General features: G+C 39.0%; 1 protein-coding gene across 1 annotated transcript; it reads right to left on the reverse strand.

Moving 5' to 3' along the window:
- Positions 1-910: 910 nt before the first annotated feature.
- On the reverse strand, positions 911-18,390 carry casd1 (CAS1 domain containing 1). The gene is made up of 18 exons (XM_006636164.3): positions 17,886-18,390; positions 16,290-16,386; positions 15,200-15,320; positions 13,503-13,547; positions 12,332-12,394; positions 11,565-11,612; positions 11,342-11,465; positions 10,368-10,582; positions 9,540-9,962; positions 9,242-9,331; positions 7,007-7,126; positions 5,253-5,409; positions 4,578-4,657; positions 4,156-4,257; positions 3,630-3,770; positions 3,055-3,132; positions 2,131-2,223; positions 911-1,628 (listed from the first exon to the last, which is right to left on the reverse strand). The coding sequence occupies exons 1-18, from the start codon at positions 18,175-18,177 to the stop codon at positions 1,362-1,364; spliced, it is 2,556 nt and encodes an 851-aa protein (XP_006636227.3). The 5' UTR covers positions 18,178-18,390; the 3' UTR covers positions 911-1,361.
- Positions 18,391-18,518: the final 128 nt, after the last annotated feature.

Consider the following 18,518-nt stretch of genomic DNA (forward strand, 5'->3'; position numbering starts at 1 on the left):
AAATGATTGTGGGGAAAAAGGTTTCTGTTGCAGAGTCCTCCTGTACAATGGCCTTGGGCCTACTACCACCCCTGTTTCATTCTCCAGACCTATTATCATATCTGACCTGCTGTGTAAATCGCCCCCTGTAATTTACGAGCTTCATCAATGATGCATGAGATCTCAACTCAAAAATCCACAGAAATAATTTTGAACATTTCCACCCTTCTAGTCTGTCTTGAATCTGTTATGCAACACACACAAACGAATGTTTAAATGAATAAAGCCAATTTAACACATTTAGTATTTTATAATTCTCTAATAAATTATTGGTAAAACATTTTCTAACAATAATGCAAGACCAAAAATTAAGAACCTAAAAAGGGGGAAGTATTACAACACTGTAGTCATATCATGGTAAACATGATGAGCCCGACAGGAGGCTCAGTATGAGACATTTATTTTCTTTTTACTTAAAATGTTTTTCGACTGACGGCACTTACGTTTCACTGACGACTCAAGTGCTCTGGGGCTACGTATCCACAAACAGCCTAGTCTTATTACAATTGCTTTAAGAGACATATTGCAATTTAACTATTAAAATATTTTATCCTTCATAATAAATTACTGATAACAGGAATAAATACTTTAAAACCATCTAAAAAATAAATAGAACATTAAATTTAAATGTGGCAGAATAGTTAGCATTCACAGCTGAGAACAGTCCGAGTTCACAATAGTCATTAGAATAATGAAGCACATGTGGTTAGCTAAGCAGTCATGGTTTTAAGGACAGCGGGATCTGAATGTGCCAGAACCTGAAGTAAAATGCTCCAAATAAGCTCGTTAAGATGTACTGCGCCTGCTGATGTGTACAGGCCACATCTACCATATGCATATGTGGATTTAATTCACTATACATTAATGAAAGTGGCTGTATACCCTCTTTATGTTGGAAAACGACTGAACTGCTAATAAATGTCTTTAACAGTACATGAAAAGTGCATTTTCTGCATGATCTGAAAAAAAGCATTTTAGTCCGAAAAGCCATCTCAGGACTACAAAACACAAAGAACATTAAAGGTATAAAATGCAACCTTAATTTACACTTTTAAGTATTGTATTACCAGCTATGGTACACATTGTAAACTAACGTTAAAAAATAAAGCAATACGAGGCTGAATTGCTTCTGTACATGTATAAAAAAATCTGCAGTTTCTTCAGTGCCTCACTGCCCCTTAGAACAACTTCACAACCATCAAAAAAAGCATGTTTCCGCCAAGTCCAAAATTGTTCTCCAGAAATATGGAAAGCTCCTGTGCGTCGCTTGCTACCTCCTCGTTCCGGGGATGTCAGAGCCCGGAGGTCGCCGGCGGGGCTGTTTAATTTTGTTGGGCCTGTTCGTGAGCAGTCAGCTGCAGGACAGCCAGAAGAAACACGGCCAAGCCCAGCAGCCTCTTCACCAGGGCCGAGCTGTCCTTCGGGATGGCCACCTGAGCCAAGTCATTGGTAATCTGGGAGATCTCATGTGCCACGCACACAAAAATAAAGGTACTGATAACAATGTTGAGCATGGGGTAGCCAGGAACAAGAACTAAGATCCCCTTGGTGTCTGCAGCCAGCCATATATGGTATTGACAGATGAAGAGCTGGAATAAGAAGAGACAGCCGATCAGAGGCAAATTTAAGAACTGCCTGATGACTCTAATTGCATTCATAGATCTTCGGCAAACAGACCCTGCCTGTGATAACTTAGTTTCTGAAGAATTAAGGTCTTTGACAATAGAAACTGTTCCAAATATGTTGTGGAAAAGGATATCAATTAAAACGGCTTGTTGCTCTAGTCAATTAAAAAAAAGCACTGCTTGAGTTCTGCAATCAAGGCGCTGCGAGTTTGAGCCTGGAACAAGCACCTAGAGAAGGGAGACACGCCAGGTGCAGAAGTGTGACTGCCTGAGCGCCACTGAGAGGAGGGCAGGCTGGGATTGCTTTTGGCTCCCAGAGAACAGCCACTCTGGGGTCTTCCTGGGTGCCTCTGCAGGTCCGTGCTGAGTTACTATTCCAAAAAAAAAGTACTCCTCAGACCTATGACGTTTCTGAAAATTTAACAATGACCTCCTACGCGGTTTACAATGATGACGTGTTTCTTACCTCTAGACTAATCTTGCCAAACCACGCAAAGAATGAACTATACAACGAGCGGGCATAACCAGGAATATTCCTGATGAGAACAAAGGCTAGAATCTGCAAGAAACAAAAGAAAGCTAGTTTATGAAATATACATACAGTTGTATGCAAAAATGTGGGCACCCCTAAAACATTCCTAAAGCAAGAACAGAAAGACTGTTAGCTGGCTCCAAGAAATGTTTGGAGGCTGTGATTTCTACCAAAGGGGGTGTTACTACGTACTGACTGAAAACCAAACTTCTGCACATGCCACATTTAGTTTTATTTTTTTCAGTCTGTTAAATTCGGCAAATAAATAGTAACTGCATCTGCAGAAATATGTCAAGTTTATGTTTGTTCGCTGCAGAGGTTGTGTTAACTTCTTTTTTACTTAGAAAATCAACAAAACATGTAATTTGGCCAGGTGTGTCCAAACTTTTGCATACAACTTTACTGAAGGAAAAACATTTGTTAGACAGACTGATTCCTATAAAATAAAACTGATTTATTTAAAAGAGTTAAATAAGCAAACCAACATAGAAAACACAGTGACCAACAGCAGGATTGAAAAATCTGTAGTGTAAAACAATAGATTACTATTTTCTCTATATTTAGTTTGTCTTTGTTTAATTAGATTTTGTAGACGATATACCAATTAAAATGTTTTTAAAAACTTTTTAACCAATTAAACTTTTCAATTGCATACATAATTAACATGGATTTCACTTGATATGCTTTTCTGCACTACTCAACGTCACGCAATAGAAAATTATAATAAATACTACTACAATATACAGTAGAACAGGACGCATGGCATGGTGCAAACACGATGTGTTTCAGAGACTGTTTTTGAATTTCTCTATGAATACTCCATCAAATTTCACCAAAAACTTTAAAGGTAAACATTACCTGTACCACTGATATATACGGATGCAATTCATTGCACTCAGTTTTATCTTTACAACTGCTTGCCCATATGGAATATGTCTGCAATAAACAAACGGGATGTTAAAAAAATGAAAAGACATCCTCAGCTTCACATACTGGACAAGTAAAATGCAATGACAATGGTCACAAAATCGGAAGAGCCTGAGTACTTTCATCCCAAGGCTTGTCGCAAAACAGAATGGCTTCATCTTGTAAATACAGGACGGTATACTTCTACATGCAGATAAACACAGAAACAGGAATTGTGTCTAACTGCATCTAGTTTGGTACAATCCTGATATAAGTAGTGTAGACATCACAATAAAAAGACTGTAGGAACATAAATTGACCACTACAGTATATCAAAACTAGAATCAATCCAGAATAAATATGCAGACAAACATGACATAAGAATTGCCTTTTTTTTTAAATGCCATTAAAGTCTTTCTATATCAGGAAAAAAAACTATCCATAGCAAGGATATACAGTACAGTATTAGTAAAGAAGCAGGAGTACAAGAGAATGAAACCAGTCTCCCTACTTTTATATAAGCTTACCAGAAAAGAAACTACGGAAATGAAGAGCAAACAGTTGGACACTCTGTTGGAAAACAGTGGCTCTCCTTTTCCTTCTGAAAGCACCTGACATTTCTGTAGCACGAGGTACACAAATGCAAACAGCATTCCATGGAATACAGCCTGAAAAAGATTTGGTTAAGTTTCAGTAGGGAGCAGCATCAGCATGTGTAGGCTGCAAAAGGACAAGTAAAGATTTAATCCATGCTGAAAAGAGAGGAAAGGAAACACGATGTTTGGGCTGCTGAGCCTTCTTCTTGCCACCCAAAGAAGGCTCCACAGCCGAAACATCTTCTCTTTTCAGCATGGATTAAATCTTTACTTGTCCCTTTGGTTAAGTTTGTCAGGATTTATACTTGGCACTGTAAACAATCTCAGTCAAACCATACACTGTATAGGTCTGCTTAACACAGTAATACAAAGGTTTGCCAATATGGCACTCTCCAAAAAAATCAGAAACATTTCAAATTTATCTAAGTCTAAACGTAACATGGAAAAAAATACGTACAAAGCGATCCAGCTTCCACCTAAACCACCATTCGTGGCTGCTCCCATGCAATTCAAAGAGCTTCGATATTGGCCAGATGGAGAAAATACTGTTAAAAACACCCTGAAACAAGGAAAAGCAACTCTTAACACAAAGACAATCAGACCGTGGGAAAAAAACAGAAGTAGACACCACAAGAAGGAACTGTGCTGCCAGCCAACAATCTGCTTGTGTTTTGTAAAAATAAAATGGGTAAAAATAAGAGCCATTTTGCTGTATAGACTAAAAATCTATCAGTTTATCTACGTACTGAACAAATGTATGTTACAGGCCAGATAAGAGCCCTGTCCAGATCTGATGGGTCAGATCATGATTAGACTGATATAAGATTCCTGCTCATCTGGATTAATTAATGCTTGTATCTACATCAAGATTTAACTCACCCGTGAATAAGTCAAAAAGCATATGAACAAAAGCAAAGCCAGAAGCTTCAGCAGCAAACCCAAATGCCAGATCCCACTGCCTAAGAAAAGAGATATTATAGTTATATTGCAATATTCTACATTCTGTTCTGTCCATACAATAAATAATTGAATACATCATGAATTCAATACATCATGAATGACAAGGGCCAGTTAAATTTAATTCCAAAACAAGATCAGAAAGGTGTATCCTTTTTTCTATAACAGACCATGAAACCTTTCTGTTATTGTGCAGCTTGAAGGAGTAATTAAAAATTCTTAATTTCTGTCCATGCTTTATTAAACTACTTTCAGATTTCATTGGAGTTTTTTGTTGAAACACTTTTAAAACCTTTGCAGAAAACGGCCTTGTAAATGTGAATCTGTTAACCATGACGGCTTTATAATATAAGCTGTAAATCTGGCATTACAAAGTGGTCAAAGTGTGAACAAAAAAGAATCACAATTAGTTATTTTCAGGCGTTAAACCACAGTGGTAAAAGGGTGTCTAATAAAACACCAGAACAATATGAAACTTGAAGGCCTCAGCTTTCTTCATCCTAATTCACATAAAATACAACATCCTTTTAGCCCTTTTTCTTAATTCCCTTTTTAACATAAAAGGAAATCATTCAAATTTTTTTTAAAAAAAATTACCATTTGCTTTTTTCTGCAGAATCTGAGGCCATATGGCTAATGTGACATAGATGACAGCAAACCAGAATGTAACTAACGGCACAAAATAGTAGAACTGATAAGGCCGATCCATCACGAGACACAGCACTACCACAAGGAAGTTCAGCCGGAAGAGGACCTACATTGAAAAGAAACAGAACAAAACCAGGCACCAGCTTAGACAGCCTTGACAAATCCGTTCTATGACACTGCAAGACCCCATCAGGTACTGGTAACTCAGGTAACTCATCTGACTCTTCAGTTACGTTTCAGACCCTGGTGATGAAGCTTATTTAACAAGGACTGGTTAGAGCAAAGACCCAGAACAAGCAGAAACAAATGGAGGATCAAGGTTGCACACATGTCCATTTCGGACAACACTCTGGTTTGGAAGATACCACACTCATTTCAGGCAGCTCAAAAACAAGGATCACCAACCCGACTGTGTGAACTGACTAACTAGAGCCAGCAGTCAAGTAGAGTCAATCACAGTGGTCTCATCACATATCTGAGCTCGAAAGGAGCTCACACAGCTATAAGGAAGGCAGACAGGTAATAAGTAAAACACCCCCATGCTTTCCACACAGGTGTAACCATTTAAATACAGAGTGTCACAATATTAAGCTTTTACTAGAAAAACGCTTTTCCCTTCCGTTTGCTTCACACATTGAGCACACCTGCTCCTCGATCAAGGGAGAAATCAGTCAGAAGAAGTGAGGTTTGGACAAGCTTTTGCACTTGCTCACAGATACTGGATATTTTGGTTACAACCTCAGCTCCTAGTTTTATCATTCCAACACAGTTCTTAACCATCTAAATTAGCTTAACGGTTTAATGGGGCCAATTTAAATGCTTTCCAGGCTCATGGTGGGAGGTAGAAGACAACGGTGTTGCTCGCTTTTTTAGTGCCCCTCACAGGTCACCTCATTCAATCACTACAGTTCTCCGACTAAAGAAACAAGTGTCATAACATACATGTAAAGGCCTGTTTACTGACCTCCAGGCCACAACAACATTAATTATGAAAAATGAATGAATGTTTAGTATAATTGAGGAGCAATTAAGGGGTACTTTATGAGCCGTTTACTAAGAGAACAACACCTCATTGGTGGATTGGAGTAATATTTCAGGTGGAATGGCCAGCAGTAAAGCCAAGTCCCTTGCAGTAATCTACCAAGGAATTGAGAAGACCACCTTTGTGGACGTCAGTGAGTGTTTTGCAGAAATGCACAATGATACATAAGTTTACAACAGACCATGCTGAGGTCTCAGGGAAACGGTCTGGGAAGGAAACTCTAATACAGCCCAGGCATCTCACTCGCTGCCCTTCCTGCACACTCATCCTGATGTGACAACATTCTGGTTTTACAACACCAGTCCTCAAGCTGCTGGGGTAACAATGGCTTTTCTGTAAGTTGGAAATGTGACCGTTAGGTTATGGATGCCCCACTCATTAGTCTTGAGCCCCAGTGAACAGTTCTGGCATAACATGTGGCATCTAGGGCCCAGAGATCAGTGAACAGACACGTTTGTCTAGTTTCAATAAGAGGAATGGAAGGAAAACCCACAAGACAGCATTAACAAATGGGTTCAAAGCATGCTTCGCAAGTGCACAGCCACATACTGTATGCTGTTAGCCTGCGACTTTCACAATAGACCTACCCCCCCCCTGACCAATCTGTTGTGAACTAGTATTACAGTATTATTCACCCATTGATTGAGTTTAATGAACATACCTGGCAAACTCTGTTAAGTCCAAAGTCTCCCTTCAGCCAAAAGAAAGAAAAGTGCCCATAGCCTGTTTGAAACAGATACGCTGCTACTAGGACTCGTACATGCATGTACACGGGTATGAACTGGAAAGAGAAGTGAACAATCATGAGAAGACACATACAAAATAGTACTGTACCACAGTGACATAGTTATATTAAATAGTTCAGGTGGGTAGCTGCGTCAGCATGTGTAGGCTGCAAAGGAACAAGTAATAGGTTTATTCCATGCTGAAAAAAAGAAGAAAGAGAACACAACGTTTCGGCCGTGGAGCCTTCTTCAGGTTGACACACCTGAAGAAGGCTCCACGGCCGAAACGTTGTGTTCTCTTTCTTCTTTTTTTTCAGCATGGAATAAACCTATTACTTGTTATATTAAATATGCATGATTTTATATCATTTAATAGAGATACACTAAGTATACACAAAATCATTTAAATTTAGTGTGATATAAATAGTAATAACTGCTGATACAAGCAGAGAGAGATAAAGGTGGTTAAAAATGTTTGTTTGCACTTCTACAATATTTACAAGGTGTACCTAGATATTATCAGAGAGAGAGAGTTGTTGATAAGATAATAGCATTATTAAGTATAACACAAAACACTATTTTCAGAAGAACTAAAGTCCTAGAGTATCTATGGTGCCATATACTGTATACAGCTGCATTACACAATGTTTAGAAATCAAAATCCATTTACAACAGAAGTAAAGTATAATGCAGTTCTTTGGTTCTCTTTATGCTGTTTGTCTTCTGACCACTAGTCCTCCCCAAACACAGGAAATTGTGATTTAGGTCCAATTTGACAAGATAATATGACATCTTTTGCTAAATGTAAATGAACTCCCGATTAAGTGTTTTCGGTTCAACTGACGTAGGGGAACAGATATGTTCCTGGAAAGCCAGGACAAAGACAAAGCTTGGGCAACATTTTTCATGACAGTTATGCCCATCAAGACTTGTTGAATTGAAACATGCTGCTCAGCTCCTGTCCCAGCAACCTCTCCACCTCCGCTGAGTGAACTTTCTGGGGAGGACCTTTATCAGCAGAAGAAACAAAAATAATGTGATGCTATTCTTTGCTTCAGTGGCCCTCCTCCAACTCCACTGCAGTGCGATGCCTTGCCTTTCCAAAACAAATAACTGCGGGAGCCTAGTCAGTTTGTATTTTAAATAAAGATGGCAACAAAAAGCTGTTTATACAAAGAATTATCCACTAAGTAAACTTCACAATACAAATTGAAAGCAGATAAGCCAGCAATATACTTTATGTACTTTAAGGGAGAGGTGAGCTTTTACTGCTGAGCACAACTCCTTAAAATTGAGAGGCTGTGTGGCCAATGTAAAAACAGATGTAATCTTAAACGCTAAGACCAACCCCTCCATTTATCTTTCAGTACCAGGTTGATAAGGGCAATAAAGTTTGAATAGTTTTGAGCTCTCCTTTCCCAGAGCATAGCTACACACCACTGCGTTTACACTGTTAAGACCACAGTGGTATATCACTATGTGTTATAGATTCTACTCAGAGCCAGTCCACATTTGAACCCTCTCGAATTAACTGCATTTGCATTTCTTTGGTTCTCTTTACTGTTCTCTGTATTCTCTCTGTTAGTCCTTCTTTTGTTGCAGGTGGCAGCTGGTTCCTCCTTTTTATTCTTGTTTCCTGCACATTTCTTTGGTAAACATCTGCTGCTAAAATGACTCCTGCAGGAACTTTTCAAACTGGCGTCAACCACAGAGAGCCGAGTCAGTTGCTAGGTTACCATTTCAGTCAGGTCCGGCCAGGGTGTTCCTGAGCAGGGCATCTTAAAATAAAACAGCCAATTTCACAGAACTATTTTTATTGCTGGTATTGTTCTTATGTTTGTTGGAGCACCATGATTTTTTTTAAAATGAAACACGGATCCCCCTGTGAAACAAACATGCAGCCACAGATTGAGGCCAAAGTGGATGTTTGCATCATATATGTGGTGAAAATCTCTGTCTGTATTGCTATGAAATGCTAGAATAACTAATGAACACCTAGCACATATATTGCCATTTCTGTTTCTTTTAAAAAATGTATTTCAGTGTACAAGATATGAGTTATACAAGCTGCATCATCCTCCAGTCTGTTAGCAATACCTTGACAACAACTGCTAAAATGTTCACAGGCTTTTTTTTAAATGTGCCCGTAGAGGCAAAAAATATCTACTTACAGCACTGGCACCAGATATGTGATAAATTAGGATAACTAGTTGCATCCAGCCTTTCCATTCATCTGTTTGTTCCCTGTTTAGTACCTTTGTCTGAAAAAAAGGAAACTTGAGTTCATACGGACATGTTCTGTGAAATATGAAGAATAAAAACAAACTAAATAGAAAGTACATCTGAATCTCCATATTTGTACAGGAAAATGAAATAAGGAAAATGCTTTACTTTTTAAAACTACAAATGGTGTCATAAAATTTATTTTAGGCCAATCTGTAACACTTGCAGCTTTTCTGTGGTCCTTACCTCTTTACCATTTTCAGTGTAGAAAACTCCAAGTACAAAAATGTAGATCAGAGGTATAAAAAATGTAGAGTGTGTGTAGAATTTCTGCTCTTTCATGAAAATGTCAGCTCTGTCACACAGGTAAAAGTAAACCATAATGAGCCCCAGTTTGCAAACAGACTGGAAGGGAACTTTCAGGCTTGCCATCGAAGTGGCAGCTGCAGGCCTTTTCTCCTCAGCGTTTTCCAGGTCGGTGACGTGCCTGCTTCTCCGATGCTTGCTGTAGCACAGCAGGTTCAAAACCAGGAAACTCATTATGGCTGAGGCAAAAACACCAGCTGTCAGCTTCTGCACGATATTTAGGGGAGGCCGGGGGTGGCAGCAGGAGCCGTCAATGGGTTTTAGAATCTTGTTGCAGACAGAGTTCATTAAAACCATCGCCCCCTGAAAAAAACAGCAGACAAAAACAGGATGTGCAAATCGACCAAAAATACCGTACCACACTGAACATACTGGCACAAACAGTAATGTGTGTTTTCAGGGTTGGTAAACAGACATTTATATCAGGTGAACCCAAGGGCATTATTTTCTTGACAAACTGAACTGGATATTACTTTCTGCGAGTATAGTATCTGAAGACATCTCAAACTAATTTCTGCACCTGATAATAGCAGTTTCTAGATCGACAATAAATTAGAATCACTCGAAACATATCAGTATAGTATAATGGGATAAGCACAGGGTGGTGATAAAATATTAACTAACGTTAATACCTGAAGAAGAATTACTTTGACATGTTTTTTTTAACATAAGGGTCAATGTCAAAATATTTACTTTATCAATACTTACGACATCCCTACTGCTTTCAGGTAGATGCAGGCCGTCCAGAGACTCTGAGATCGTCTCCTGTGCTGCTAGCCGAGAGGCACGGACAATTTTCACCCCGACTTTTGCGTTTTTTTTGCTGCCATTCAGAGTGCTTAGTGCTGCTTCATTGTATAAGTCTATCTGCTGATTAGTTATCATTTTCCGACTATCACTCAGCAGCTCTTCATATACAGGATCTAGAAGTAAATTTGTGGAAAACACATTGTCACAGAAAAGTACAGGAGACAGTGGATAACAGCAACAAGTGCAAGAAAAAAGCTGTCATTTTGCCAAAACATATCTCGCAAATGACCGTAATATCTATGCCTATAAATATATACCCAGTTAACACACAATACACAAATGCACTTTTGCTGCACGTGAAAAATATCTATTAATGTAATTAGTCATTGATGCTGCAGTTGTCTGAGATGCAATAAAAAACAACCTCTGGGGAAGAATAATACAGAGACAATTCTGATATATTGTCAAGGTAGGTCAATATCTGTACACCTTTTTAATTTAACGGAGTACAGCATGCTTAACCATTTAGAATAATCTTCAGAATCAAACAAATAAACGTTCACTTTTGGGCGGAGTGCTGGCACTGTGGCTAAGGATCTGCGCCTGTGGCTGAAAGGTTGCCGGTTCAAATCCCATGGCTGGCAGAGGAATCCCACTCCATTGGGCCCCTGAGTAAGGCCCTTAACCCCAACTGCTCCAGGGGCACCGTATAAATGGCTGACCGTGAGCTCTGACCCCAGGTTTCTCTCTAAGTGTCTGTGTGCCTCATGGAGAGCAAGCTGGGGTATGCGAAAGACAAATTCATAATGCAAAAAATGTTACATGGCCAATAAAGTGATCTTACCTTATCTTATGTAAGGGCATTTGCAATACTATACACCTAACTACAAACATTTTAATTAGGGACCACCTGTTAGACAAACCAGGTTTACCTTGCAGGACCCAATAAACTTCTGTGTCTTTTGCCAGTTTCTCCAAAAGACGGGAAACAGCTGTGAGGTTGGTTTTGTACTGATTGAGCGTTTCACTGCTGCCATTGTGTAACTTAATAGACCACTGAAAAAGAAGGAGTAAGAAACAGTAAGAAGATCAGATTGCACTTTCAGATGTGAATTACTGTATATTATATTATAAATGAGATAGGCTGATACTTACTGTAGCTGCTGCCACAATTATGATATCTGGTTTGTTTAATGAGATTTCCTGAAATGGAAGAGATCATAACATAAAAACAAATTTTTTGATGGCAGGATTAAAACTTTATCTGAATTGCATGTTGTGTAGATAGTGGCTTGAGAATCAGGCTTTACTGTAAAGGATATTTGTGTATGACATTTAAACTTTTCTATATAATTAAATACACAAAATGTAAATTAGAGCCTTAAATGTTTTGTCTTGATCAAACAAAATACTACCACTTCTTTGGACTGCAGAAATGTAAACATTCTATGTAAACCTATCATTCACACTACCTATTTACATAATGAAACAAATGCATGAAGATTGTTTTAGATATTGTTAGATAACATTTATAAAACCCTGAAGGCAAATAGTGTTTAAAAAAATAAATAAAACATAATTATTATTTTTCATAATCCTGGAATACTGCTATAAATGCTAACATCATCTACAGTGGAATAAGAAAACACGTTTAGGCCGTGGAGCCTTCTTCAGGTGTGAATTCCATCTACAGTGGAATATTAACTTAATTCCACAATAATTTAGATATACTCTTAAACAGCTCGCACCTTTACCGTACAAAATTTCATCACGCAATTCCTTGTCTCCTTCTGTTGTTCTACCCAAGTACGTGTTCACTAAGGAAAAACTTTTAAAGCCTTTTTTAAGGAAGAGATTTCTTGTTAATCCCTCTTGACAGATTTGTCCTTAAACTTTTTTAAGATGTATCGATTAGCTCTCACCTCGGTCCAGGACATCAGGCGATCCTTCATTGAATTGTTCACTTCGGCATACCACAAGAAATCCTATAAAGAAAATCTTGTTAGGCGTTCTCAGAAGGTAAATTAATTGCACGCTTTCAAACAAATGTTTTTTTGAAAAATTTAAAAAAATATTTACTGAAACTGAAGCTTTTATGAATGCATTATAAACTGAAATAAGATCATGCAACAGCTCAACATTTCCACCAGCCTGACCTTTCCTGAAAGTGAAAGAAGCTGTTTGATTTTCCCTTTGACTTAAATTTCTGGAATACCTTAAAAAAAATGAATAAGTAAATTAGAGTGAATGCACACTGGTTCAAACCAGATGTATGTTGCTACTTTAGAGTTTACCCTCAGGTTAACGGATGAATAGGGGAGGAAGGGGTGTCCATTATTGCCAAAAGTCCGTTAAATCACAAATTACGTTTTTTTTTAGGCCCAAAACACATTACGATCCATATTCTAACCTCTTCTTCCAATGCAGGGTCAGGGAGAGCTAAAGCCTATCTCAGCAAGCACACCTTGAGCAAAAAAAAATATAATATATAGGCTTTCTGGATCTCTTTTCACTTTTTGTTTTTACCAATTGCAGTCAACAAAGTTGCCTTTTTTATCATAATTAAACAAGCTCTTTACTTCATGTGTCGTAAATATACAGTATAAAATTTGCCAGAAGCATATGAAACACAACCAATCTTTTGCAAGCAACTGACCTACTCTGACCTACACCATTCCTGAATTTTAAACCTATGTATTACGTATTTTAAACTACTATGTGTTTGTTTCTCTATTATTGTTTAGGAAAGTCTGGTATATCTCTGTATAGACAACTCTGCTTTAGGTTTTATCCATTAAATTCAAAGTCCGTTAAAGCGAGGGTTAACTGTATATACGCCAGGAATGAAAAAGAACTTTGCTCATATTCTCATATTCCTAAAATAAATAGCTGTAGGAATGGATACAAAAATCAGTGTTGCTGGATAAAAGCATCAGCCAAATACATTTGGAACTATTTCAGCAAGCTTTTAACAACCTAAATGCTTCCTATACATCTAGAAGTTCTGCCATTTATTTGTGGAAAATGAGTATATAGTGTAATAGCTTTGATGTTAAAAAGAACTTCAAAATGAAATGAGAAAATAAATCTCACCACATTCAAAGAGGAACTCCTGTCTTCAAACGGAATGTTCTCATGCTAGATAGGTTTTCAAAATAAAGTATTAAACACTGGCAATCCCAAGACATAACAATTAAAGTGAATTCATACACAGGAAAACTATATATATCAAAATATGAAAAAGAAAAAAAGAAAAGGTTTTTACAGGGTTTATTACTTTGGCTAACTTTGAATCTTAAAATAATTTATAATGGACACCTGAATGATCACCTGCTTAAATGAGAAATGAATTGTAGAAATGAACTGTTTACTATAGCTTTGTCTATACCCAATATTATTTAATAGTGAATACATACAACTTAATGTTGTGCATGACAAAGTCTGTCAATGTCTTTCACTTTTAAAGGGAGACAATGGATCAAAAGCATTGATCCATTGCTTGACGACAATGACAAGCAATGTCATGACAATGACATTGACAATGTCAGTGACGACTGACATTGACGATAACTGTAATTGACGATGACAATGACGATGTCATCTGACAATGACGATAACTGTAATTTTATTTTAACATTAGATCTGGGGTGTTCAAGCTTTTTCAGCTGTTGGATCCCATTCTGAAGAGGATCCCTATAAGGAGGATCAATACAAATTCAAATCTGAAATTCACCATTCTGCACATCACAATATTTTAAAAGCAGAACAGCGGGTACACACATACAGTACAGTCCTCTGAATGCTATGTCAAAGCAGATCTGGTGTCTGAGTGTGATTTATTACATGACTGTAGCTTTTCCTACTACTACTTCCTACTACTTCTGGGGAATACCTAAACTCTATGGGAAGCCCTTGGTTGAAATCTCCCACAAAAAACTATTGATACTGTACAGTATGTCACAGTGTCTCATGCACATGGAATTAACACCCATTAAAACAGGGTGTATGGCCAAATCAAACATATATAACTTGGTATTCAGTGTTTATTTTTAATCCTGTACCATCCCTCTAAATGTGGCACAAGCTGATTTGGTTTCATAGTTACTGTAATCCTCTAACCACAAATCACAACAAACTGGCCTCAAGAGGCCTAGAAGACTACAGACACAAGACTAAGCAGGCCTGGTGAATCCTAGTTAGTGGGAAAGTGTTGAGCAGTGGTCAACTGTAAAGTCGTGGGTTCAAATTCCAGGTGAGTCCCTGCTGTTGCACCTTTGAGCAGGGACCATAAACTGAACTGTTACAGTAAAAACACTCCGCTTATAAAAGTAAGCAAACATAAGTCAGTTTGGGCAAAGTTTTGGCTTTTTACTTTAAACATTTAATTTAATAATAAATAATACCTCCTTAACATTTGTAACAGACTTATAGCTGTAACAGTAATGTAAAATATGTGTTATTTGCATAGTGCTGAGGCACTGTGTAAAACAATCAACTACTGTAAATTTAAAAGAATAAATCATTTGAATTATTATTGTAGATGCTTGCTGTGAAAAAATGACAGAACTGAATTCCTGACTACCAGGAAAGTTGCAATTGCTTGGAAGAACCGACACATGAATCAGCCAGGAAAATAATACAGAACAGTAAATGGGTACAGGAACGTCTCACTTTTTTATACACGAGTAAGATCACACAATCTAAATACAACACAGTATAGCTGTAAAGTAATCATTTCCAAAACATCTACATCCGGCCAAAGGATTAACATTAACTTTGGAAAAGATTACCTTGTTTCCTTCCTCCTTGAGATCTGGCTTTATTATTCGGACAAAGGAATAAAAGAGCTGGCGAATTCTGGAATCTCCTATAAAGGCTATTTGCTTCTGGGCAAGGCACTCCTTTGCTTCACTGGAAAGAAAGTCGAGACACAGAAAGACCTAGAGTTACTTCAACCCCGATTGTACAAATTCAAAATTCTGCTTTGTGCACTCTCTCTAATCAAGAGAACATTGCTTCTAAGCAATGCGCACTATATCTTAATTTGATGTAGTGCTCAGGAAGTATATTTACAGCAGTGATCAACTAAAATGTCTCAAAGACCCGACTGCTCATCATTTGTGTGCCTTGTGCTATTGTAAGTTCAAATGACGGGTGAAATATCTTTGGTTTATAACAGAGGCTCACATATAAGTAGAATGCATTTAGCAGTATTTCTGGATAATGACTCTAATTACGTCTTGGATCTTGAGTGGACAAATTGAACTGGACTGAACACGCAATTAAGATTTCAAGCCTTTTTTTATAAACAGAGTTGACAGGTTTTAATTTGGCATTTTAAAATGAATCATCGGCTTATAATAGGAAATCATATAAGTTATGCTGATTTACATTATGTGTCCTTGATACACACTGTAGGTCTTAACAAGATGGCGGTTATTTATGTTTCTGGCCAGAGGATTTGTTTAATCTTCACACGGACAGAGCCAAGAAGAAAGAAATACTTCCTAATATAAGATCTTTGTCTAGCCAAAGGTGTATGTGCTGAGGAGGACTCATCTATACTGCAATATTGACATGGATTCTTGAATAAACAATTTCGAGCAGAGAGAGTGCGCACCCAGTTGGCTGTTTTGTTTCAGTTTGTCAACTAGGCTATCCGGTGGCATGGTAGGACAGTTTGCTGCGTTCAGTCCGCACAACCCCGTACGTAAGCACAGTGGCTGGGTTTGTGGGAGCACGAACATAAGAAAGTGAATAAACCCATGATGGAACAGCTCTTATCCCAGCCCAGCTGCTGTCCTTGGGAATAATGACAGCCTTTTCCTCACACACAATTCATTTCCCACGTGTCAAGTCCCAATCAGCTGCTCGACTTGCCTGCTTCGGTACTTGTGCATCATGCACCCCTGTGGCTGCCACACGTTTTCGCCCAGGAACCTGCCGGTGGAAAGGAGCCACTCACACGTATCGCCACCTACAGTACCCGGGAGAAAAAAAAACACACCGGTCATTACAGAAAGTGACACGCTTTCTCTTTCAAGCTTGCCGTGGTTCCTACAGTATATTCTTTGCGATTTTAACACCACTGACACTTCCATTTTAACCTCCTCAAGTGCAGCTTGATAGATCTGCCACCTAGGCAGGACTAAAAGAGCTGCTGTCATTCGGTGGTCGTGTTTTTTTTTTTATTTGGAATTGTGATTCTGCAACTTAACTGCACTTGGCACCAACGCATAATCTTTGTGTAGGTCCACCTCCCCCAACAAAAGCAAGCTTTTCCGACTCTCGCCGGTGAGAGGCATGTGCACAAAACAAAAGACACACACACACACGCACGCCAGGTGACAAACAGCAGCACAAACAGGAAATACCGTATGTCCTATAGGTGTGCAAATTCACAACTTTATATCTTTAGTCTTTCACTTTAAACGTTTTTAGCATCATGGTGACCTGTTCGCAGGTTTCAAAATCATCTGAAAATCAAAGAACTACACACGAAGGGTATTTTTTTCAGCACAACGCGTTTTTAAAACGATATCAGCTTGTATGATTTTTTTATTCCTTGCAGACGCATGTCTGCACTAAAGCAAACACTACAAACGCAAAGTTGTGCTCCGATATTATTCCACCGGTTCGTCAAACCCACGATTGAAATTACACTAGAAAAACAGCAAGCATAATTGGCCGATGCCCCGGAAAGGTCGCATTTATTAAAGACGTGTTTTGGACGGCTGTCTCAAAGTCTACATCAAAATCCGTCAGCTGACTCTAATCTAGGGGTTACTAAAACTAGTGAGTTTTCAGTAAAATAGGCCAACGTTTAACGAGCTGGGACAATAATCGTCATCATATTCGCCGTTAACTATGAGGTGATTTGGCGTTTGAATATGTGGTTTATTTGCTAATTAAGACGTGTACTGGATCACATCTCCATCCTTCTTTTATACAGCTAGTGAATGCTTGGATGAGCGCCATATCACGTTAGACAACCGCGGTGTGCAATATTTTTTTAATCTTGAGGCTGGAGCGAGCTGCCAGGTTAAGGCTGGACGTTAAGTTTCACCGTTGCACATTTAGCGAGCCCGACGCACTGCAAACTGTCCCACAAGGTATCTGTTAGGCGATTTTCACGTTTAAATATATAATCTCCGCTGTGTGAAGCGCTGATCCTCCCGCCCGGCACTCGGCGGTTTGACAGCCAGCTCCTGCTCATTAGGACCGGGGGAGGCAGCTCACCTGCCCCGCCTGAAAACAGCGCTTTGCATTTTACAACATCATCTGCACCGCTTTTACTAATGGGACGTCCTATATCCAAGGCACACGCCGCCAAATCCCGAAAACCCAACCGCTGTGTCCCGGAGCCGCCAATTCACCCAGTATGCGTGGCCCGATCACAACAACATTGCATATCGAGCAGTACCACACGCAATACTGTATTTCGCGACACGTCTCGGCCAGCCACCCCACACTTACCTCCATAAAACCGAGAGAAACAGTGGAGCACAGTGAGCACAAGGACCGCGGCGAACGCGAGCAGTTTGGCATTTTTGATGCAGAAATGGTGATTTATTTCTCGTTTGCCTAGGCTATAGGCCAGGAGCGCCATCTTGGCTCCTCCATGACAACAGGCAGACAGACGAGACGCAGCGGCGGAGGGGTGAAGCGGAGAGAGCACGTCGAGGCTGAGTCTGCCCTCGGCGCTCAGTGCTGCTGCTCCTGGCGCAGTGGCCGTCTCGGTGGCGTGTGACGAGCTCTTATGTGGCATAATTTATTCTGTAAAAAAGTAACGTCTCCTCTTGACTTTCTGCCTCCCCTCCCGAGTCATTTCACCCCCGTTAGGTCTGCAGATCCGAATGAACCTATTTCTGCGTGCTTTGCGGCCATTAGAAATCGGACTTTGAAGTGAGTTTTGAGTGTGTGCAATGGAGCTACACTAAGTTTGTGGAAGGGCACAATTGATAAACAGGTATTTCGTCTGTACGTCATTGTGTAAACTTGACCAGTTGAGCAGTGCTAATATTTAACCTGAGAATGAGTCATTGGCGCCTGCCAAGAAAATAAAAAAAAAATCTGGAAGATATTAATGTTGTGCGTTTGCTTAGCTGT

Source organism: Lepisosteus oculatus, chromosome 10 (genome assembly GCF_040954835.1).
Source record: "Lepisosteus oculatus isolate fLepOcu1 chromosome 10, fLepOcu1.hap2, whole genome shotgun sequence".
Lineage (NCBI taxonomy): Eukaryota > Metazoa > Chordata > Actinopteri > Semionotiformes > Lepisosteidae > Lepisosteus > Lepisosteus oculatus.

What these genes read in the sequence shown, in the direction of transcription:
- casd1 (XM_006636164.3), bottom strand. Translation starts at nt 18,177, where the DNA reads ATGCCACATAAGAGCTCGTCACACGCCACCGAGACGGCCACTGCGCCA. An exon ending in TAATTGTGGCAGCAGCTACA is followed by an intron (nt 11,466 to 11,564) that starts GTAAGTATCAGC and finishes CTTCTTTTTCAG; the next exon opens with TGGTCTATTAAGTTACACAA. An exon ending in TTTCCGTAGTTTCTTTTCTG is followed by an intron (nt 3,133 to 3,629) that starts GTAAGCTTATAT and finishes TGTTTATTGCAG; the next exon opens with ACATATTCCATATGGGCAAG.